General features: G+C 50.2%; 1 protein-coding gene across 7 annotated transcripts in view; it reads right to left on the reverse strand.

The window, feature by feature from the left end:
• Positions 1–22,526, reverse strand: part of GALNT2 (polypeptide N-acetylgalactosaminyltransferase 2) — a 181,272-nt gene that overhangs the window by 15,514 nt on the left and 143,232 nt on the right. For all 7 annotated transcript variants that reach the window (XR_012374330.1, XR_012374331.1, XR_012374332.1 and 4 more), the window contains exons 4-11: positions 20,216–20,314; positions 19,888–19,955; positions 19,581–19,646; positions 16,101–16,222; positions 13,931–14,018; positions 10,358–10,445; positions 8,626–8,729; positions 4,487–4,613 (exon numbers count right to left, since the gene is read on the reverse strand). Coding sequence is in view for 3 of the 7 variants with exons in the window: in XM_073879065.1 (XP_073735166.1) it covers positions 4,487–4,613; positions 8,626–8,729; positions 10,358–10,445; positions 13,931–14,018; positions 16,101–16,222; positions 19,581–19,646; positions 19,888–19,955; positions 20,216–20,314 (762 nt within the window). In the remaining 4 variants the exon portion in view is untranslated. The remainder of the gene's footprint in view (positions 1–4,486; positions 4,614–8,625; positions 8,730–10,357; positions 10,446–13,930; positions 14,019–16,100; positions 16,223–19,580; positions 19,647–19,887; positions 19,956–20,215; positions 20,315–22,526) is intronic.

Below are 22,526 nucleotides of genomic sequence, written 5' to 3' on the forward strand. Positions count from 1 at the left end.
CATCTGAGGCCACCGCAACAAGCTACTTTTGCATATACGGCCGGCGTGCAAGGCTCCCAGGTGCATGGGTGTCAGCATCTGACCCTGCCTGCATTGTTCTCACGCACGTGTGAAGCAGCATTCATACCGTGAGCCTCTTTGCTCCCATATCCTGGACTCGGTTCCAAAGTAGACTCACCCCTCCTTAGGAACCCATATAGAAGACATTATGTTCTTCCAAAATAAATGTATTAGGGACGCAATGTTCACCTTTGAAAAGAATTCCTTTTCTCTATCAGAAAGGTCTCTTTTAAATGGTGAGCCTTTCAAGTTACCTGAGCTACGATTATTAAAATAATTTCTACTCGGGGCATCTATCTTTCACACAGAGTGATGTATAGCCCTTTTTTTCTCTTTGTGCAATAGAGGATGAACTGTTGTGAATGCCATTTACGAGACAGGCAGGACAATATGAATGGACACACCCCTTCCTCTGATCCAGCAGTTCCCACTTCTAGAACTTTACCTCAAGGAGAATATGTAGCCGAAGATATGCTCACTTCAGCATTGTTTATAATGGTAAAAAAAAAAAAAAAAAATTTAGAAACCCTATGGCCATCGACAGGGAAATGATGAAATAAACGGATGACTGCAGTCACTGAAAATCCTGGTGGCCACTTGACCTGCAGCCGTGGAACGATGTCCCTGACTGGTTGCTGGGTGAGAGACCAGGGCAGGGGAGGTCTGTGTGTGCAGGGAGAAGAGAGGGGAGGCGGGTGAGAGATGGGTCCACCACATTATAAGACTGCTATCTTTGGCAATGAGATTGAGGATATTTTTCACTCTCGCCCTGTAAGAAGTACGTATGTACAGCCATGTGCATCTAAAGATTTGAAGTGCCTGGGATGCTGGAGCATAAGCATTGTTTCTCAGATGAGCCATTAAATACTCTTACTTTGGAGGCTTCCAAAGTGGCTCATGCCTCAACTTACGCCCAATCCCTAACCTGCTGTGCGACTTCAGTGCTCTGGGACTTGGACTGCTCATCAGTAAGATGAAAGGATTGGATTCAAGCATCTCCTAGGTCCCTTTTAGCCCTAATGGCTTCAAGGTTTTGTGAATTCCAATCACACAGTGGTTTTGAATCACTTAAGTCATTAAGTAATTAAGTTATTTCTTAATTCCTAAATGCAAAGCAACACCTGTCTACTTACTAGAGAAAGATATGTACGCAGCCTCAACGAGCCGGCTCCACATGCTACTCAGTGCTAGTTTCAGTTCATTCATTCCAACGTTTATTGGGTACCTACTATATGCCAAACAGTCCTCTTGGTGCTATGGCTACAGTGGCCCCCAGAAGGGTCCACTTTGATTTATCCGGCTTCTCCTCGCTTGCGCTTCCCCTCTGCCCACCCCTATACTCAGGGCAAAGCAGTTCTACCAGGAAGCAGGCAGCAAAGAGAAAGTGTGATTCGCATGGGCCAGCTCTGCTGCTTGGCGGTAGTAACAGAAGAAAGTTCCGTCAGAAACTAACTTTAAACCATTGGTTTCCTCTATTTAATTTCAATCATATTAGTAAAGTCTTGCCATTAACTCTACACCTAAAACCATTTTAAACATCCATCTAAGGATCTATCCCACCGCCACACTGCTATTCTGACTGGGACCTTCCCCAGCCCCTGGGGGAAACTCTAATTAACATACCACTCAAGCACACACACAGCGCCCTCCAGTCTCTGCAGGGGTTTGCGGGAAGCTAACTGGAAATGCAGTGAAAACCATACTGGGCTGGATCACTCTCAAATGGTCTTAAGGGATGTGGCTGCCATCACCAGGGACAGGAAGTAAGAATTTGCAGGTGGGTCACATCACCTTACCCTTTCAGTGCAGGTGCCCACGTGTACACCCAGGGGTGGTAAAGCAACGTGAAGACCCCACTGGGGCTACTTGCTTCATTCATTCATTCATTCATTCACTCACTCACTCATTCATTCATCATTCACTTACTCACTGACAGACTAACCTACACAAATGAGATCAGCCTCCACACCCTGTTCCGTTGCCATTTTATAATCTGTACCTAATGGATGAATTCCAGTGACCTCAGACACTAGCTGCCCCTATGGATCTAGATTAAAAAGATCAATGTGTGGTGATGACATGGAGTCTGCAGCCCAACTGCCCAAGTGGCAACCCAGCTCCGGCACTTTCCGGCTGCGTGAACTTGGACAGAGGGACTGAACCTTTTTGTGCCTCGATTTCCTTTATAGCACTTCATTCATAAGGTTTTATGAGAATGATGTAAGCTAGTATTTGTCAAGTACTCAGAACAGCCAGACGCACACAAAACACTATATAAATGTTAGCTATTTGTGAAGTCCCAAATTTTTAAACCATGAAATACTTACACCTTAATGCCACAGATTAGAGGAAATCAGAGAGAACTTGGAACTGGAAAGGGATCTCAGAAATAATCTAATTCTACCTCCTTATCTTTTAGCTGAGTCCATGGAAGCAGAGAGCCACAGAGCCTCACAGAAGGCCAGCAGATCTCTGCTGCCCCAAATATGGAAAGCCTGCGTCTGTCTTCTCTCCAGGCCTCTAGTGTTCAGGCTCCTGGGCCACAAAACAGAGTGAGGAAGTTTCCCTTCTAAAGAAGAGTGCTTTAAAAAAAACAAAGCGTATAAAGCAATGTTCTGTGTATGTTAACAGATTCTTTTCTAAGGGCCTGCCATGTGCTGGTAGTGACCAATGGCTTTGATTTGGGTATTTGATACGTCTACCCAGGAGGTTTTGGGGAGGAATCTCGCGTTGTCCCTGGGAAAAAAACATATCAATCACTGTTTGATTTTGTAGAGCTCACTGGATAAGAACATATTTTTGTTTCTAATAAAGAGCAGTAATGAAGTTAGACAACATTCGAGAAAGGACAGGCTTTTGAAAGAAGATAATTTGGTCAGAAGTTACTTGCTCTTTGGCTTCATTTAAGTTTCCCAGAACCCAGAATCTCTATGCTAAAACTAACTTCTGTGTAATACATGTGTATTGTGCGATCTGTACTTTGAATCAAGGTTTTAAAATACTATACAAGAGATAAGCTAGCCATTCTCCCCAACTCACTTCCACCCTCTCTCAAGTGCTCCTAGTTTGGTGGGGGCAGCAGGTCAGCAAAGTTGTAGGACCAAAGGCCAAGGACTTGCTCTTAATTCCTGGCTCTCGGTCCCCGGCCACTGCCAGGCCACGGTCAATGCTGCCTGCCGGAAGGTGACTGGAACCTGGCGCCCCTGAGTCCAGGCCACCTCCTCTCAGCCCTGGGCCACTGCAACGGCCCCCGCCGCTGCTCCTGGAGAGGAGGGGAGGGACACCTGCGCCATCATTTCCTCCTGGGGTCACCTCGCTCTCTAAAGCTTAAAACAGAGAAGTCAGGTAACTGCTCAAAGGTCAGGCGCCTACAGCAGCTTCCCCCCCGCCCCGGCCTCAAAACAACCTCCATTTTCCCACAACCCACAGGGGGGCTTGGCTGGGGCCGGTCTAGCCCCCCACCCTATTGTCCCCTCATTCTCTAGGCTCCAGTCCCCCCTGGGGTCCTCCTGCTCTGAAGTCACACTGACCTTGGCACCGAGGACCTGCTCATCCTGCAGGGAGTCCACAGCTCCTCCCTCCCACCTTTCGGGGGTCCCCTGGCTGCACGCCACCCTGAGAACCTCTCCCCCTGTTCCGCTCATGCTCAACCACGTGACCACGTTTTATCTGTTTCATGGCATTTATCAGTGGTTGCAATCATCTTATTTAGCTATTCATATACTGGGCTGACTACTCCCACCTCCTGGAGGCCAGGCGGGCTGGTTTGTATGCTGTTTTATCTTTAGCATAGAAAAGAATTCCCTAGAAAAAACCGTGGGCCCACGACTGGTAATTTGCCTATTTTCTTCGGAAAGCTCTTCATTTGGCATCTTTATGTTTGCTAAAATGTATCTATTATCTATCACAGATCCTATCTACATGCTGTGTGGATTTCCTGGCTTGAATTCAGTACGGCTTAACTTACACACTCTTCACACGTTGTTCCTTGGATGGTAATACATACAAAAAAAACAAGCTCCTCTTCTCTACAATCAAGTTTCCTCATACATTTCTGGGGTTACAGTTGTATGAGCTTTCCCGCGTGTACAGATCGGTGTGATGACCAACACGTCAGGACGCAGCACAGCACCCTTACCCCGGCCACTGAGCCGGCTGCCCCTCTGTGGCCACTCCCCTGCCCCGGTCCTGTCCGCCCTCCACTGTTACAGCTGCGTCTTTCTGAGACTGTCCTAGAAGTGGAATTGTAGAGGATGAGACTTTTCACCCAGCACACTGCTCTCAAGAGGCACGCGCGTTGCTGTGCGTCCGGGTGATCCTTGTCAATGGCGTGTGGTGTCCCAACGAAGGACACCTGTTTCCACGCAGCCCCAGGTTAAGTGCTGTCTGGGTGGTGGTCCCCAATGGCCTTGTCACGACCACTTACCGGGCAAAGACCGTGCCACTGCCACCCGGGAAAGTGTAGGGGTGCTGCTTCCGGAACACGTGTCCCACGCGGCTGCAGGGGACGATCTCCAGGCTACCACCGCACTGCCACACGCGGAATGAGATCTCTGAAATGAGGAAAGAGACAGGGTGATGCACAGAGCGTACCAACGCCCACCCACCACCGTCCCATCGAAGGGCTCTCGTGCCCTCAATGGCCGAAGGAGATGGGGATGAGGAACCTGCCTCCCTCCAGAACATGGTCCTGAACTTTCTACAGTGGAGACATCCGACACACCCTGGGCCTCCAGGCTCCCTGGCACGATCTGGAAAGTAGGTGCAGGCGGATGTGGTAATCAGCTTGACTCCAGTGAGTATCTCACAAAGTACACATATGTCAAATCATCAAGTCGTGTACCTTAAATGTACACAATTTCAAATTGTCAACAGGACCTCAATAAAGTTGGAGACACAAAAAAAATCAAACAAAAGTTCACACTCAGGTTCACTAGGAGGGTGTTTCCACAACAGTGTTGTTTTACAGAAATGTAAAGTGACATAGACAAAAAGAAAAAAAATGTCAAACACGTTACCTACGCTGGGACATGTGCGATCTTAGATTTTAGCACAGATGTAATTTATGGAAGCCAATGAGATCTATGTTACCAAATCCCATGCCTTCGTTAAACAATTCTATTCCAAATTCGAGAGAGAGAGCACATGGAAACAGTTTTCAGATTCAGATGAGACACCTTGAGACAAATGTGAATCTTTGGTCTATTCTGAATATAAAGGACCCCGGGCATAAGACCACGCATGTCCATGTAGCATCATAGTATCAACCAGTGAAATGCTCGCACTAAATACTTCACTAGCTGGTTTGTGACCACGGGGTATGACATTTGCACTTGCTTAGTATCAACACTGTTAGAAAAGGCATCGATGAAGGTGCACAAACATCAAAAGGCATGAAATGCCCCCACAATGAAGCTCTGATCTTAACTACAACAGACCACTGTACATGTCGCTTTTCTCTAAAACTTACTTTGCGCGCACCGAGCACTACTATGCACCTGGGCTTTCTCCACCCTGGAGAAAAAATGCTTTTCTTAGACTTCAAAATTTATGCTTCTGTACTTGGGCAAAGCTCGGCACGTGGCTGGCCCGTCTGGAACAGCCCAGGACCCTCTGACCAGGCACCTGTGATTAGGACAGGTCCTAACCATCCGAGTCCCTGCAGCAGACGTCGTAGTTGGTATAAAAGGGCGCTTCCTCAACATCATGAACACAGTGAGGAGGCAAGACAGAATCCACAGAATTAGCCGTCACTGCTGCAAGTATAGAAGGATCAGAAGTCAGGTGGGATTACCTCAGACCCCGAGTGAGGTGCTGGGGAAATCCTCCAGACAAGGCCTGGTCTGTGACAGCAGGAGCCCAGACTGCACAGCTGAAGGCACATACTCCCACTTGGACAGAACAGCAGGAGCTCCTAGGCCTGGGTCCGGCAAGCTGAAGTATAGGGAACACCCCAGTGGCTGGAAATGAGTGATCCACACAGCTGTTACAGGCCTTTCGTAACCAATTCCCTCACAGCCTTGAGAAATACAAGGTCATGACCACCCAAGCCTCTGCAATGAAGGGCTTCTGACTTTCTTTCTTAGCATTCAACAACACTTTGAACAAGAAGCTCTCTGTATTTCAGGACATAAAACTTAAATATACGTTTGCCTAACTGGAACATTCAAACTTGGGGGCTAGGAAGGTCCTGTGCCTTCTCTATGGGAAAGCTGTTAAACCAGGAGGGGGGATCCATTCAGGGATCTGGTTGGAGATTCTGAAGGCCACATAGGATTACAATTACATTCAGCTCTGATTTCACTTGGACTCGACGACACTACAACATGGGAATGGTTCCTCAAGATAACTTGGTGGATTTTGAGTTAGGCAATTTGTGTTTGCATCTTGGCCTTTGCTCTGAGATCTCAGTGAAGACCTCGGTCCTTCAAGAAAGCATGAAATGAAGTGTACGGAGTTGTCAAAAATCTTTATGTTGTGCACCTGAAACTAATGAAATTGTAACACTGTGTGTTAGCTACCCTTTAATTAAAAAAAAAAAAGCATAAAATGAACTAATATACTGGAAGCAGATAGCCTCTATCCTAATGCTGTGGGGACACGGTACAAAGGACAACTATGCCCAAGGAGCCTGACCCCTGTGTCTCCCTCCGGCTCAGGATCAGGTTCTTTGTCTTTTTAATTGCTTACATTAGGCCCACACGACCAGCTAGGAAAAGCAGAAGCTGCAGTGGTTCTTTAGTTTGGGGGGTGGGTGTATTTCGAGGAGGCGGTTTTGGATTTTACTCCCGCATCCCTGCACCCCACACCTCTCCCGACACACGTCCACACATGCCTCGCAGGCTGGACAGCCACCGGATGTGCAGCCAGTGCTCAGAGAAAGAAGTCACAGCGGTCTCAGAAAGAAGGAATCATACTGGGGACTTCCCTTGCTGGAACCCATATGCCTGCTTGACCTCTGAAGACAGTGGGAAGACTCATCGGGAGTGGCTTTACGGAGCCAGGCAAGGGGAGGGAAGGTGCTAGACGGGGCCCAGGCAGGGGCTGCTCCAGCCCCTCCCTCCCTGCCCGCCCCACCCTGACCCCAGGCCCCTCAAGCCCTTCTGGGGAACCTCCCCTATGGCACAGCTCCATGAATACAAAACCAAACCACCACCACCACCAACAACCAAACCAGGTCATTTAAGAAAACTCTCTCCCTTCCTCTGGTCTCTCTGTGAAATGTCCCCTTTGATGTTTTAGTCAACGCTCTACCCTGTGACACAAGGCTGGCCACCACCTCATCGGCCTAATCCATGCTTTTAGGTAATAGCACACATTTTGAAAACCACTCGGTGGCTTCAGGAGATGGTCACCTAAGTGATGCACTGTCCTACTGGGGGGTCCTGGCTGGCCAGGTCTCCACGAAGCCATCAGGAGACGTCTGTGGAGCGAGGGTGACTCAGAATTCTCCTCAGAAGATTAATAATACTTCTGAAGCCTTTCGTGCTCAAACGACTTTAATACAAGTCCTCCCTACCTGTCAACGTATCATTAAAAAAGCCAAAAGGAGTCTGACTCATGGTCCTTTGTCCCAGTGTAGTTATTGAGCCTAGAGAAGCTTTCAACATCAAACCACGGCAGACAAATGCTCTGCAGAGGAGATGTTATCACGAACTTTCACATCATAAAATGAGAGAAAAATAAAAGCCTAGTCTCGTTTTTTTTCTTTTAAACAAAAAAATATCCAACTTTCTGTTACAGGTAAAACTACTAAAAATGACAGTGACGTCCTTGCCCGGCTCTGCTTTCTCCCAGGCATGCCCACCCATGGCCGGTGTAATGAATTCAATAGCAACAGTGGCTGAGGAGACTCAGTTCAGAACCCCTGGCAGAAAACCCTAAACAAACAATAAAACAAAATAAGAAGAGTCTTTCTATTTTAACGCAATAAATATGATGCAGCTAGTAATGCGGACCGAAGTCTATAAAATTTCATTGTCCCTAAACCTAAAGAAAACTGATTTGCATGGGTTATTAAAAACAAAAACCAAAAAAAAAAAAAAAAATCAAACCAAATTAGAACCACTCACAACGTAGTCAAGAAGGGCTTAAACGCCAAGGCCTCTTGGCTCTGTGTGACTTCCTGCAGCACAATTCAGTCCACCCCACGAGGCTGGCCCAGGCTGGTTTCCACCCCACATGGAGGAACACGGATCCCACAGGCTCGCTGTCCAAACCCTCGGATCCAAAGGATGTTAAAGAACTTGCCTTTCCCTTCAAGGAGACTGCCTGTCTTCTAGCATCCTGTGCTCTAACTTAGGGCGACAGATTTAACGCCCAGCCCCAGACACTGTAGTGGAAGTGATGCTATTTATACTTATTTGGGGACTGATGGTGTGTGATGAATGGTGACTAAGGTCTTTACAGTTGTTTTCTTTTTTTCCAACTGGCTCCCTGCATACCACCTGCTCTTGCCTAACAGCCTCCTCAAAGCTTCCATTTTTCATTTCGATGCCCTTGGTGGGTAGGAAAAGGCCACGGTTTCATCAGAATTGGAAAGCGAAGACACAGGCTCTCACATACCCAGGTTTTCTCCTCCCCACACGTCCATCATCATGTCGTATTTCCCCAGTTCTTCAAAGTAGAGCTTGTCCATCACGAAGAGCCCGCCAGCAATCATAGGGGTTCTGGAAAGGTGGAGAGGGTGGAAGGGGAGAGGGAGACGGGCCAGAGGTCAGGGTTCGGTCTCCTGCATTATAATGCCAAGGTCAGGTCTAGAAGCTGACCTTAAAAACCCCCGCACCGCCATGGCTCCCCCTTTGGAGCTCGGGCTGCTCTCACTGCTGGCTTCAAAGGCCTCCCACTGCCCTGTTCAGGCACTCCCACTGCGGAGTAGGTGTCCCCTTCGAGAGAGTGACCACTGAAGCTGGAGGCACTCACTGACAAGCGGCCCTAGGCAAGTGCTTGGCCTCTCTGCGCCTCAGTTTGCTTAGAGGATTTCAAAAAACCATATGTCCAAGCCCTCAGCACACTCGGGAAATGCTGGCTAGTGTCAGCTAGTCTCCTCCTCGTCCTGGAGCCAGTTTCTCCCGTTAGCTGGGACCAACACCGCTGTGCTTCCTCAGCCTGGGACGGGGCTAACTGAGCCCCTACTTCTTTCCCAGGAGATGCCCTGAGAACTCAACGTCGAGTGCTGGCGGTCTGGAGCACACTGTCATGTTGGATAAATGCTAGCGAGCGCCGGTGGTCCGTGTGGGTGGTCAGTGCCGGAAGTCAGTACCAGTGGTCCGTGTGGGTGGTCAGTGCCCGGAAGTCGGAGGTCAGTACCGGTGGTCAGTGTGGGTGGTCAGTGCCCGGTGGTCAGTCAGTGCCGGAAGTCAGTGCCCGGAAGTCAGTGCCCGGAAGTCAGTGTGGGTGGTCAGTGCCGGAAGTCAGTGCCCGGAAGTCAGTGTGGGTGGTCAGTGCCGGAAGTCAGTACCGGTGGTCCGTGTGGGTGGTCAGTGCTGGAGGTCAGTGCCGGAAGTCAGTACCGGTGGTCAGTGTGGGTGGTCAGTGCTGGAGGTCAGTACCGGTGGTCAGTGTGGGTGGTCAGTGCTGGAGGTCAGTGCCCGGAGGTCAGTACCGGTGGTCAGTGTGGGTGGTCAGTGCCTGGTGGTCAGTCAGTGCCGGAAGTCAGTGCCCGGAAGTCAGTGCCGATGTTCAGTGTGGGTGGTCAGTGCCTGGAAGTCAGTGCCGGAGATCAGTGCCCGAAGTCAGTGCCGGTGGTCAGTGTGGGTGGTCAGTGCCCGGAAGTCAGTGCCAGAAGTCTGTGGCAAGGCTGCCACTTATGTATGTCTAGCCTGAAGAGGCAGCCCACATTCACGCCCAGCTACAGGTGGTTGACTCTGAAAGCCAGGTGTTAATGGCTACAAGCTCTGTCTTCTGTGGGCCAGCAGGAGAGCAGAGGCAGCTCAGGGAGGGAAGCCAACCAGGAAGGGCAGCAGTCGAGAGGACTCCCCCGCCCTCCCCTTTCCCTGGTCCCCGAGTTCAACTTGAAGAGCCTGCCCTGCTGGAAACCGCTCTACAGTATAAACGTGAGGAACTCCCAGAACTCATAGATCTGCCTCCTATAGTTATAGGTTAGGCTTCATCTGAGGAAATCTCAAAGTACTTTATTCTATGATTCGGTGGCAGAAACTCTCCCTTGAGCCAGGACAGGGGAAACGGTGTCGGCAGCGGGCAGGAAAATGAAGAGTCTAACTATGTCTCTAGGAAACATGGGGCCAGAGCCAGGGTCTTACCTGGGAGGGGCACCCGGAAGGATTCCGGCACTTACTTTATGGGGGCGACCGGGTTCCCTTGCCGGGATCTCCTCTGCTCTGGGGTCATGTAATCCCATTTGAAGACCAAGTTCCAGTCAAAACCTGCCGGCCACGGAAAAGAAACAAAACATTAGGGTGCTGACGAGAACTGAGTGCGTTCCTGGCACCTCTGTCCCTCAGAGTTTTAGACGTATTTGATATTTGGACTGGACTCACTGAAAACCACCCACAGCAAAAAATTAAATAAAAACACCCACCACTAAAGCAGCAGGAGAGGGAAGAACCTGGGGTGGGGGGACCAGTGGGGAGGACATACACCGACCGACTCCTTCCCTGAAAAGCTCACCCCAAACAGAAAATGTGGGTCAGGCCTTCCTACAATTTAAATGCCTGAGAATAACTCTGATAGGGAGCAGAGGGCTGTGAGGAGGGAGAAAATGGGTGGGACTGAGTCAAATCTGCCACTGTGCCTACCCCCCGTCCCCGAGCAGGGCAAAAGAACACAGGGGAAGAACAAGGGCACAGCCTCCCTGGGTCGGCCAACTTGGCCTCCTCCACGACCCTCGACTGCAACTAAACCACGGGGGGCGAGGTGGCAGAGGGAAAACTTTTAGGTGAAAACGAGCCAAAGGAAGGGGCACAGCGGGCAGCAGGCTGTGATTTCTGAGAAACACGGCAGCTGTCCTAATTCGCGTTTAGAATCCACAGGTCACTCAGGACACGGTTTCTGACATTTGTGGGCCCCTGGCCCAAGCTGTTGGGTCTTCCCTTACTCAGAAGGCACCCTGCATCGAGCCAGTGGGTGCCAGCACACCCCACCTGCTGATGCTCTCGAGACACACGAGGAGACCACTTCTTGGTGACAGGTCGCTCACTGCATTTCCAAAGGTCTGACAGCCAAACCTAACTACTCCAGGGCCGTCTATCCTTTAGCTCTGTGCCACCAGGCTTTTCATTGGTCGGCAGGGCTTGTGCAGTGCCTAAGTCTGGATTTCTCTTCAGTGTGCTCGGAGGTCAAATTTCAACTGCCCTGCCAGCCCCTGTGTCTGCAGCCTGAACAGAGCAGGATGGGAGGCGTGGGCTGGGGGTCTCCTGGGCCAGCAGAGTATCCTTTATGGTCCAACCAGAGGCATGGGACTAAAAAGGCCTCCTAGCTGTTATTGCCAAGTGTGGCAGGCTAGCAAAGAAGCAGCGAGCTGCTGGGAGACCAAGCGGCAGGGACAGCAGCACAGAAGGGAGACTGAGGCAGGCTCCACACAGGCTTTTCCTGAAGAGCCCAGCTCTCCCTGAGGCAGAGGGCCTGCCTCAACCAGGGAAACAATAAACGTCCTGCCTGTGTTATGAACAGACAATGCAAAGGCCCCAATGGGCCAGGTGACATAATATTACCTGCATTTTTTGAACGGTCATTATTATTAATTTGTTCCAAAGAGACAAACTTTATTAGGTTTTGAGAATCTGCTAAAAACATCATCCTTGATTTTTTTTTTTTTCCTAAAGGGATTTGAGAAAATGCTCCTAGAGCAAATTTGGTGCATCCTCTTCTTCTGATCCAGCAGGAGGCCTGCACCCCTCACCCCCACCCCTGCCCCAGGGCATCTGTGTCCCTGCACTGGCTCTCGAATAAGCAGCTGCTATGGGAGAAGAGAGCCCATCAATCGCAGCTCTTGCAAATCCTGGGGGGAAGAAGACATTCTGAACACTAAGGTGTTCTTGAAAACTAGGGACTGGTCCTCTTTAAAACCCCAAACCTTCTCACCATCTGCTAAGCATCTTTTCTGAATGTTACGTCTCCTGATGTAAGGAGAGTCCTCCCACCGTGACCATCCTGTGGCTGATGCCTCGGGATGGGGGAGCTGCTTGCTCACGTCACTGACCTCACGCTGGCTACTCTCATCCTTTCACTACCCCCGTGGCTGGCGTTCCCATCTCCCCACTTCTCAGATGGGCATGCTGAGGCACAGAGGTGAACCGGCCGGCCCACGGTGACATGGCAGGTGGGGTCAAAAACCCGACTCTCACCGACTGTCTCAGCATTCTGTTTTCTGAGGTCGTGCCCCATTTTATAGTTTCACGGTCTTTTTTTGACACTAGACTGTCAGTTAATCCTGTGTCTGTGTGTCTGTCCGGAATAGTCAGTCCTCCTCTAATCAGCTCCAAGTGTTAGAAGGTGGGAAAAGAAGCCCCTTGTTTCACATAAAGCAACTGGGGTGCTGGACAGCTAGAAAAGAAACCATGGATCTCAGGTGTAAAGAATCAATAGTGAATAGATTACACAAACAGAAGGCAAAAGCTTTGATATCTCTTTTAGCTGCTCTGGGCAGTCTTTGCTGACCCCTTGGCTCTCAGCTGAGTTCTGAGAGGTGTGGCTGCCAAACAGCTGAGTTTTAGAGCACAGAGCATTCATTGCTGGGCCCCTGCCAGCCACTCACCGCCCTCCGCACCCCACCCCCCGGCCCCAGGGACAGAAGGACAACCAGTAAGAGCCAGATGTCATGTGACCAGTTCCTTCGAGGCGTCCGGCGTGATTCCTATGCACCTCTCAGCACCATGAAGCGCTACGTGAGCTCGGTGGTTCTCCAGGCCCGGTCCAGGAGCCCATGGGGGTCCACAGACCCTTCGGGGGTCTATCCCATCAAGACTACTTTCGTATTTACACTAAGACCTCACATGCCTCTTTCATGCTCACTCCTTCAAAAGTACATGATGGAGTTTTCCAGAAGCTGCAGAACGTGTGATATTGGCACGCTGGTGGACAACAGGATGTGTACTTGCATTGTCTTGTGTTTTAACAATTTCTTGGCTTTAATTTCTAATACAGCAAATGCTGATACATGCAGCCCACTTGAACAGAAGGTCTTTGGGGCCTCTGATAGTTTTTGAGAAGGTGGAGAGCATGAGACAAATTATTCGTGGGGCCCCAGGGGGGCTGGGTGTGAAGGAGCACATCCAGAGGCTGTGAGGACCAACAGGAAGCTGGTGTGGCCCTTCAACGCAGGATGTGGATGGTCAGCAGGGTGGGGAGGAGGGGTCCACAACCAAGCCAGGTGTAGGGGTGCCGAGTGGGCTTGGGTGGTCAGCAGGAGCCGGGGATGACCTGGCTGACCCGGGCTTTGCCACCTGGGAGACGCAGGCTGTCAGGGGAGCTGGTGTCAGAGAGGAAGGAGGCAAAGGCAAGCCCAGCCCTCTCACGCTACAAACCCCAGGCTCTGTGATGCTCACCACAGACCGCCTGTCAGCCCTGGCGCCGCCTCGTCCCAGACTCCGACTTGGGAAGGCTTAATCTTCTCCGATTAAAAATGACACCGAAACTGTGTACTAAGCCACACATGTCATCACAGCCACAGAAGGTCAAAGAGATAAGAGGGGAACAGGAAGCACAGGAAGTTCTTTAAGGGAAAGAAGGCCATTTTTCTCTCTCTTTATGAGATTCTACTTGTCGGGCACGAGACGCCCTTTGCTCGTGGCACGTGCGCTGGCGGTGAGCAAGCTGCTGTCACTGTCCCTCGTGACACCGAGCGGGAGCAGTGATCAGCCGCCATGCAGACAGCCAGAGCAAGGCAGGCCGGACCAGGGGTGGCACCTACCGCCTTTCAGGTCAGCGGACGCCCCCACGTACTGAAAGTTGTCCATGTTAATGACATCGATGATAGGGGACACGACCCGAGTCCTGTCCTGAAAAACAAATTGACAAAAGACGGGAGTCGGTATCGCAAACAAAACAGAGCATCCCGCCCCACCGGAGGCAGGCATCGGTGTCCGGCGGCTTCAGCGACACCCGCCGCCCCTCTCACCAGCTGCCAGCCCCCAGGCCCATGGAGACGGAGGCTGGGGGCTCCCCATCCCACGCGCCCCGCCCTCACTGTCACGGACAGGGTCTGTTCTGTGCCGACCGAGGTCAGCAGTGGGGGGGGGGGGGCAGAGAGAATCGCTCCCCGAGAGCCAACAGCTGTAGCCACGGGACACCTCTGGTGTTTGCTGCCCTGGCTGATGGCGAGGCCTGCACCTGTGTGTCCCCAGCGTTCTTTTCTGTTTCCCCAAATGCCAAAACTTCCCAGCACGGGGCTGCTTTCCTTCTGACAGAATCGAAGCTCGGCTGTCCTTACGTATCCTATCCTGTGAGCTGTGGTCAAGCTCGGGAAGGGACGCCCGGCTGAGACAGCCACGCCACGATGCTAGGAATCTGTTTCTGTGGGCCCGAGGTATGTGTGATGAGAAGCACATGGTTATCATCACAGCTGAAGGTAACCCAAGTCAACTCGAGAATCCCAGATTCGAAGTATGTCTCCCCTGTGAGTCTACCCGACAAAGCATTTTTCCCCCTTGGAGGCATTTCTTTTTGCCACAGTTATTATTCTGGTGGTTTGTGAACATAAGGCCTTTTAACTTTCCTGCCCTCTTTAAAATCAGATGCTTGATGCTGGTGAGAGGCATCGCCCCATGCGGCTAGTTAACAAAAGAGTAAATGCTTTCCTCGAGCCATTTACAGAACCCGCGTTAACCAGAAGAAAGACTGTGAAAAACAAATTAGTAACAGAAGCTGCAGAGCTAAGAACAGAATACATCAGAGGAACACGTAAGAGAAGAGTATAAAGTTCCATCACCCCCCAGGTGCAAGTTTACAGGGTAGAAACCCCCGTGCGGGGCACTGAGCTCGGAGAATCCGATCTTCCTTGCCCGGCTCCGTCTGGACCTGGGCGTGGGAGTCAAAGAACATACAATGTGCTCAAATTCTCAGTCCGCTTCTTTTGTCTTGACTTCTTTTGATAGGACTGGAACTAGTGAGAATTACAATTTTCCACGCCTTCCGTCCTTACTTGAGGAGAGGGTACTGGAAATAATTCTGACAGTTCCGCCGTGGACGCACGGGGTCTTCGCACGTGCTAGCGTCTGGGCCGTGGCTTCCCTGTGTCCTCTGCCTTCCTGGGGGGCAGCCTGGGGCTGTGGGGACTGGCCCGGGAGAGGTGGGGCGGAGATTCCTGGGGGTTCCCCTTTCGGCTAGGTGGGTGGGTACGATGTGTAAGAGCGCTCAGGTAGGGATGGGCTCGAACATTCTTGGCCACCCTGGCTCTGCCTCCTATATGAATTTTGGATGTGTTAAGTTCCCTGGACCCCAAGTCCCTCATGCGTCAAATGGGAGTAATACCTGGATTAAAGGTGATTGGTAATGTGCCTAACATGCGGTTAGTAAAGAGCACTAGATATCATCCATCCTATCAACAACTGCTAGTGTACAAGATCGACATCATTGTCATATGGTAATTCCTAGTAGCTTGTGGCTAGTATTCCATGACTTCCTGTCCATTGTCTATGTCCTTGTCACGCTTGACTTGTAAAAGGCATGACTTGTTCATTCTCTATTTCTCTAGTACTTGCGTTAAGTTTGTTTTATCACCCCAAAGAAACACTTTCTCAGGAGGGAGGAAAGAAAGTCAATAGACCAAGTAAAAGGCAAGAGACATGGCAAAAGGCCAAAAGTAATACCACTGATGATGTTTCTAGAGACAGAGGTACACAGAGTGTGCCACGGGTCACCCTGACAGCCTCAACGGGTCAACGGTGTGGTCACGGGCACCCGTCCCGCCACCAGCCCGCAGGCTGGGTTTCTTAGCGAGCAGCACCGCGGGAGACCAACCCCCCACCCAACCTGTCAAGTGCTTTTCTCCCTGGCCGTAGATTCCTATGGTGAAGACAACACTCTAGGAACAGATGTCCAAGCAGCACTTCCTGCCGCACAGCGCGAGCCCCGCGCCTCACCTCGGCCACCCTCTCCAGGAGGGGCTCCAGCCAGTGCTCGTTGCACTCACAGTGGCTGTCCAGGAACGTCAGGACCTTGGCCTGGGCCGCGTCGGCCCCCCGGACCCGCGAGCGCATCAGGCCTGCGGAAGGGATTTCAAAAGCGCATCAGGGTACCTGAGACAGAGGCCACGGATGAGCTCCTCCAGCCCCGCCATCGACCCCGCCCCCCACACCCTGCAAGCCTGGGTGGGAGGGGCAGTACTGCCCTGTGGTCACCAAGACAGAGCTCTGTCGGGACGACTTCTTCCAAGTTCACTGGGTGCCTGGGAAGACAACTGTCTTAGACTCGCCCTCTGAGAAAGGCCTTTACATAACTGGAGTCTCCTCTGTCGGGCAACTCAAGTGTGGAACTTTTACAACGATTTTCCTGTGACACAGTGACAGGGTTTTCTAATGAACTGGGCCATGGAAGGTGTTACTCGGATGCTTCCAGGGGCTGATGGAGCCCATTTGGTGGTGATAATGTCATGAGAACAGTGCTGCAAATATCTTTGTCTTCCAAAGACTTAGCACAGCCCAAAAACATACATGACAAACCCCAGGTGACTGGCTTTTACACAAAAAATTAGTTCCACTATCGGTCAAATTAATACCATTTACATACTTGTGACCTGTTCCTAATATAGGGTTTTTACGATCATGCAAAGTCTCATCACAAGTGGTATCTGTGTCACTGGATAGGGGGTCATATATGGCCTCTGCGATGGATGCTGGGCTCTATACAGCACCCCCTGCCTGGCCTGTGGTTTCGCTTTTCACAGCTTCAGTTACCCACGGTCAACTGCGGTCTGCAAGCAGATGACCCTCCTTCTAATGTCTCCTCAGAAGGTCAGTAGTAGCCTGACGCTATGTCACTGGGTCTCTGTCCCTCACGTCACTTCAGCTCATCACGTGGCATTTTACCATCTCATGTCAGGACAAGAAGGGTGAGTGCCATCGGATAAGGTATTTTGAGAGAGACCACATTCACATAACTTTTTTATAGTATACTATGACTATCCTATTTTACTCGTATTGTTGTTAATCTCTTACTGTGCCTAATTTATAACTTAAACCTCGTTGGAGGTATGTATGCATAAGAAAAAAGAGTCTATCCAGGGTCCCATATGACGAGTGGTTTCAGGCATCCACTGGGGGTTTTGGAACGTATAAGGGGGATGACTGTATATGAAGATGATGTGACTATTCACAACCAGTGAGGACCAGTGTCTTAAGTTCCTTCATACACAGTAGTCAAATGGGTTTTCAATGGTTCTTATAGAGCTACACGCCACGGGAGGGAAAAGAGACAAAGGCTTCCAGTTCTGCTGTTGCGAAGGCAAGAGTATCAGTTTGTATTGGGCAAACCCTTGCTCAGAGCACAGTTCTAAACCCCGATCAAAACAGAAAAAGCAAGTATTGGAAAGGGCCAGATAGCAGTCAGAAGCAGGCAGAAATGGGAAGGGGTTCAATTCTTAAAAGAAGAAAACCAGTGGAGTGCCCATGCATGTGGTGTTTCTCATGGTTACTCTACGACCCATAGCAACCCCGCCTTTTTGGCTTGCGGTGTCAGAGGACAGAGTCCAGGGTCTCTAGAGTGGCCGGAAACTGAAGGAGGAGATCCCGGAAAGGAGGTCAGCCCCCAGTCTGGTGATAACCTCCCCATAAATCCTCGGCTGACTCCTGATCCCCAGGCACAGAGAGACCCCAAGCAGTCCGTGAAAAGGAACGATCAGAAGGCAGAAAAAATGGAGATTTCAGCTGGTAACCATCCCAGGAACACAGAATTTGGCACATGAGTTCCGCCAAGGTCATCTTTGAAGTTCCTCAGCTGATTCTAATGAACAGCGAGATAAAGAATCACTGGCACAATAAAATCCTCAGCGCTAGATGAAGCTAAGCTGTTCCTTCGCAGGCGTATTTTATGCAAGTGATTTTCTCTGTCATCTAGTAGCAATACTGTAGGCATCTGTCTATATGTTCAAATATATGGGACACACACACCACACACACATGTACAGCCAAGCACACATATACCTTTGTGTGTGTCCGTTTCCTCACTCAACTATCGCACACTTCATTTGCTGCATATAGACTTCCCACCCTCTGCCTGCCCCCAGTGGCCCCTCCTCATCCCATTCCAAAACAAAGCATCAATATGGGCTCTTACCCGAGTGAACATCCTAACTTAAAGCACTTAGAAGCACTGATTTCTGAGGCTAATGGCACTCTCTGACGAGGCTAGCAAGTGATTTGTCAGTTATAAAATGCCGACATGAAAAATAATTTCTTTCTTTTCCACCTCTTCCTTCCCACCCCCCTCCCCCGTGCTAGCAGACACTTTGGGTTTAAATTCAAAAAGGTATTATGCAGTTCATCTGGAAGCAAATATAAGGCAAGATTTTCAGTCTGATCTCAAAGTTTTGGTTTATTCTAAGCTTGGGAGACAGATGGGAGTCCAGCAAATAGAGCTTGCTTAGGAGCAAGGCCGGTCCCACTGTCTATGTATCTTGAACATCTGGATTGATGACCTGAGTTTGTTAAAATATGGTGCTGAAGGCATTGTCCAAACAGGCTCAATCACTTTATGGCGGATGAAATTCGTGCTAAGAAAAACTGCACTGCTTGTCTGCAGCTGCACTGTCCAGGGAACCAGAAGAAAGAGTGTCCATTGATCAGGGAATGCAAGCACCACTCCAGATCAACAGAGTCATCCTCAAATAACCAAAACGGCATGTTCTGAAGCTGTGCAATCTTCCTATACGGAAAGGTTTCTCCGGACTATGGTGGAGTCTAGATGCCAGCCACCATGCCCTCCAACAGCACTGATACACTGGATGTTAATTACATTGTGGTTTTAGCTTCCTTTCCAGACACTTCAAAGTAATACTTTCCCCCTTTGGAGTCTCTCTTATACCTGCCAATAAAGTCAACTCGATGAGCCCAGCTCCGGCAGATAAGACTGACAGCAGGTTTTGAAGCTGGCATTTGCAAAATCCAATAAGCATGTGATTGCAGGGCTATCTCCTCCCTTCTTGGGATGCCTCACCTTCAGCGGGCTGTCAAACTTGAATCCCTTATTTTATCAGATGCCTGGAGCATGGAGTCATTAAACTTCTCATTGCTAAATCTTTGTTTTTCTTCTAAACCCTAGTACTCCAGGGACTGAGAAGACTTCCTAGATTGTAAAAGGAAGAGAGGAGCCAATTTTCTAAATACATAAATAAAAATATAATTTGAACTCCTGCCCTAGTATACAAACAATTTCAATTAAGCTTTGAATGTCCTCCCTAGGCTTTGCAGGGAGAGGCTCCCAAGAGGCTCTGGGAGAGACAGACAGACAAAAAAGACTAGAAAGTTAATTGTTCTTTTAGCTGAAACATTTCTTTAAGTTATTGCTGGGCTCGGGAAAAGTCAGAATTCAACTGTCTTGGTATTCAATTAAGAAAAGAGTCTTACCTTCTCGCCGATCATTTCTGAGAACCCGCACCTTCTCAATTTTCCCTAAGAGAGCCCCGTCTTCAGCTAGGGAAGGAGAGAAGCAGAACATGTGGAACCCCGTTTACATGGGCTTCGTATTCAAGTATTGTGAATCTCGGTCATCTGTGGGTGGAGGATGTCCTGGGGCATCAAGGAGGCACCTCTTCTTTCTGCGGGCCCTGATTTCTGGCCTTTTCAGGAAACTCATCATTAGCACCCACACTAAGGGAAGCTGGCGTCCAGGAGAAGGGCTGGGCATGGGGGAGGAATCTGACATGGTACTTACGGTCATTGCTGTAGTCATCCACCAAGATGATCTCTTTTATGAGGTGGGGAGGGCTTTTCTTAAGCACACTGAGGAGACAGAAAAATAAAGGTTGGAGGCCTGTAAGGGGTATCATTTGGGGCGGGGGATTCTCATGTGCTGGTCCCAATCCTTGGCTGGAGAAGCCATCAGCCACTCCTCATGCTGCAGTCAAGGGACCTGCCTATCCCCCCCAGACAGCCCTGGCCCGAGTGCACTGGGGACGCGGGGCCGTGTCCAGCACCCCTACCAGTGAGCGCCTCCCATAAGGTGCAGCAGGTGGGCAACGGGGGAACTCTCCTGCCCTCACCTGACCACTGTCCTCAGCAAGGCCGACCTGGCTTCATTGTGGAACGTGATCACCACGCTGGTGGCTGGCAGGTCTACCCGCCACTGCTTCCGTTGACACCTGAGGGAAGGGAAAAGACGGTTCTCTGAACGAAGAACCCGGACCTGTCTCGGGAAGGCTCTGGAGAGCGCAAGCAGCCCGCCCGGCTGGGGTGGACCTTCTCGGACGAACTGGTTATCTGCAGAAGGGACCGGCACATTCTGAGAGAAAGTGACAACGGGACATAAGGAAACAGAAAAACACAACCGGAGTTACATTTTAAAAGATGATTTCGGCGAAAAGTAACATATTGAGAACATCTTTCTAACGCTGAAGAAAAAAAAAGCATGTTTTAAAACAGTGAAGTCCAATTTATTCTCACATGCAGATACACCTCTAGAGATGTGCTTTTCACAATTCACAGTGGTTATTTCTGGGGGGTGGGGCCAACTGTGTATTGATGCTCTTTTCTCGTTTCTGCAGCACACGTGGGGCTTCTGGGAATCTTGGCAAAGCTGTATTTGGAACCTGGCTCTGTCCCACCGACCACCCCCACCCCCCACCCCAAGGCAGCAGGGACACACGTCTGTCACCCTGCAAGGCTGGGGCAGGGTGTGGGCCCGTGGGAACCTGAGCCTGCCCGCTCTCACCTTTCATTTTAAGGAGTACTGAAAGAACCCAGGGACTGCCTCTGAACAAAGTCGATCTGGGGCGAAGGGGGGGCGGCGGGGAGAAACTATGGGGATCAACACAAGGCACTTCTCACGTCTGTTCTCCACAAACAGACACAAGACTGCGAGGACAAGCAATGGCTCTTTTCAAAAATAGGACTCGGCCAGCTCGAGGTTGAAGACGCTAAAGTATCCCACACTAGAGGCAGAAATGACCCATTAAGGTAGACCCAGCTCAGTAGAAACCATCATAAGGGAGCCCCCAAGGCAGGCCCCGTCGACCTGGAGAACACGCAAGCATGGAGGTGATGGTTCCAGACACAGAGCAATACATCTGGGGCGGGCTTGCAGCCTGTTAGGACCGTGAGGCAACCATCAACTTGGGGTTTCAGTGCATTTAGAGAGTTTCCCCCAAAATGGTGGTACCACGGACACCCACTTGGAAAAAGGCTGGGGAGACAGTAAAGCCTCTTTGCCCTGAGAGAAACCGTTCTGGAACAGTCTTTTTATACCCAAGGTCCAAAGAGTGAAAGATTTTTGCTGGGAGCCTGCAGCAGGGTAGGGACCTGTCCGTGGGCGCCCACCACGAGGTCCGCCCCTGCTGGCCTCTGTGATCTGCAGACTGTCCCTGCACTTCATGCAGTGAAGCATACTGCCACCCGCACGGAAGCCGCTGGAAACCTTCCATGGTGCCAATCCACTTTAAAAACCTTGTTCTACCTGTTAGCTCTTAACGCCATTTACCGCGGCTGTGAGGGATCGGCTTCCAGAATTAAAGGCCTCTATCTTAAATGGCAAATCAGTGGGAAAAGAAGACAGATTTCTTAAAATAAAGTCATCTCTGGAGCTCAGCCACGGCTAAAAGCATTTAAGCAGTTAAGGACTCAAGTGGCCGAGCGAGCAGCTCACGGACAATGGCCAGCAATTCCACACGAACGGGGACATCTGAAAGGAAAATGGCCCACAGACACTAATTTTCCCTCCTGACTGGGAAAATGACTTCAGAGAAGCAAATTTCGAAAAGGAGCGAGAAAAGCAGTGCAATTAAGAAGTAATTAATTCAGAATCACAAAACGGACTTCTTTTACTTATTCTGGTTATCTGGATAGGCTGACTTTCACTAACACGAGAAAACTGCATAATCTAACCGTCACTGTCGTCCGGGGGACAAAAACACATTCTGGAATTAATATGGTACCTCATTATGGCTCCCGACAGCCGAGTCTCTAATGACAAGTAGACGGATAGGCTAGTTTTGCTGTTACTCCTTTTCTTTCAATTTTAAGAATTAGCCAATTGTTGGATTAAGGAAGGGTGTGCAAGGTTCAGTTGTAAACAAATTCCCGAAGACAGTCGTTCCCCGGGACTCAATCCATAATGCTAACGAGCAGCATCGGAAGAGCGATACCCTCCGCAGTGAGGGGCCCCCCAGGCCAGTGGGGGGCAGCGCGGCCACGGACAGATTCAACCAGGGAAGCACTTTTCCTCCTCGAATCATCGTCCACTTAACCAATCCAATCATGCCCTATTCTCCCGGCTTCCTCTTCTCTTCGGGAAGCCTTGTTCTCCACGAGCACGGGCGAAGTCTCAAGGGGCCCCTGGAAATGTTTTTTTCCAGAACA

This window comes from Callorhinus ursinus, unplaced genomic scaffold (assembly GCF_003265705.2).
Source record: "Callorhinus ursinus isolate GAN/ISIS: 27379988/994484 unplaced genomic scaffold, GSC_fseal_2.0 scaffold32, whole genome shotgun sequence".
In the NCBI taxonomy this organism is placed as follows: domain Eukaryota; kingdom Metazoa; phylum Chordata; class Mammalia; order Carnivora; family Otariidae; genus Callorhinus; species Callorhinus ursinus.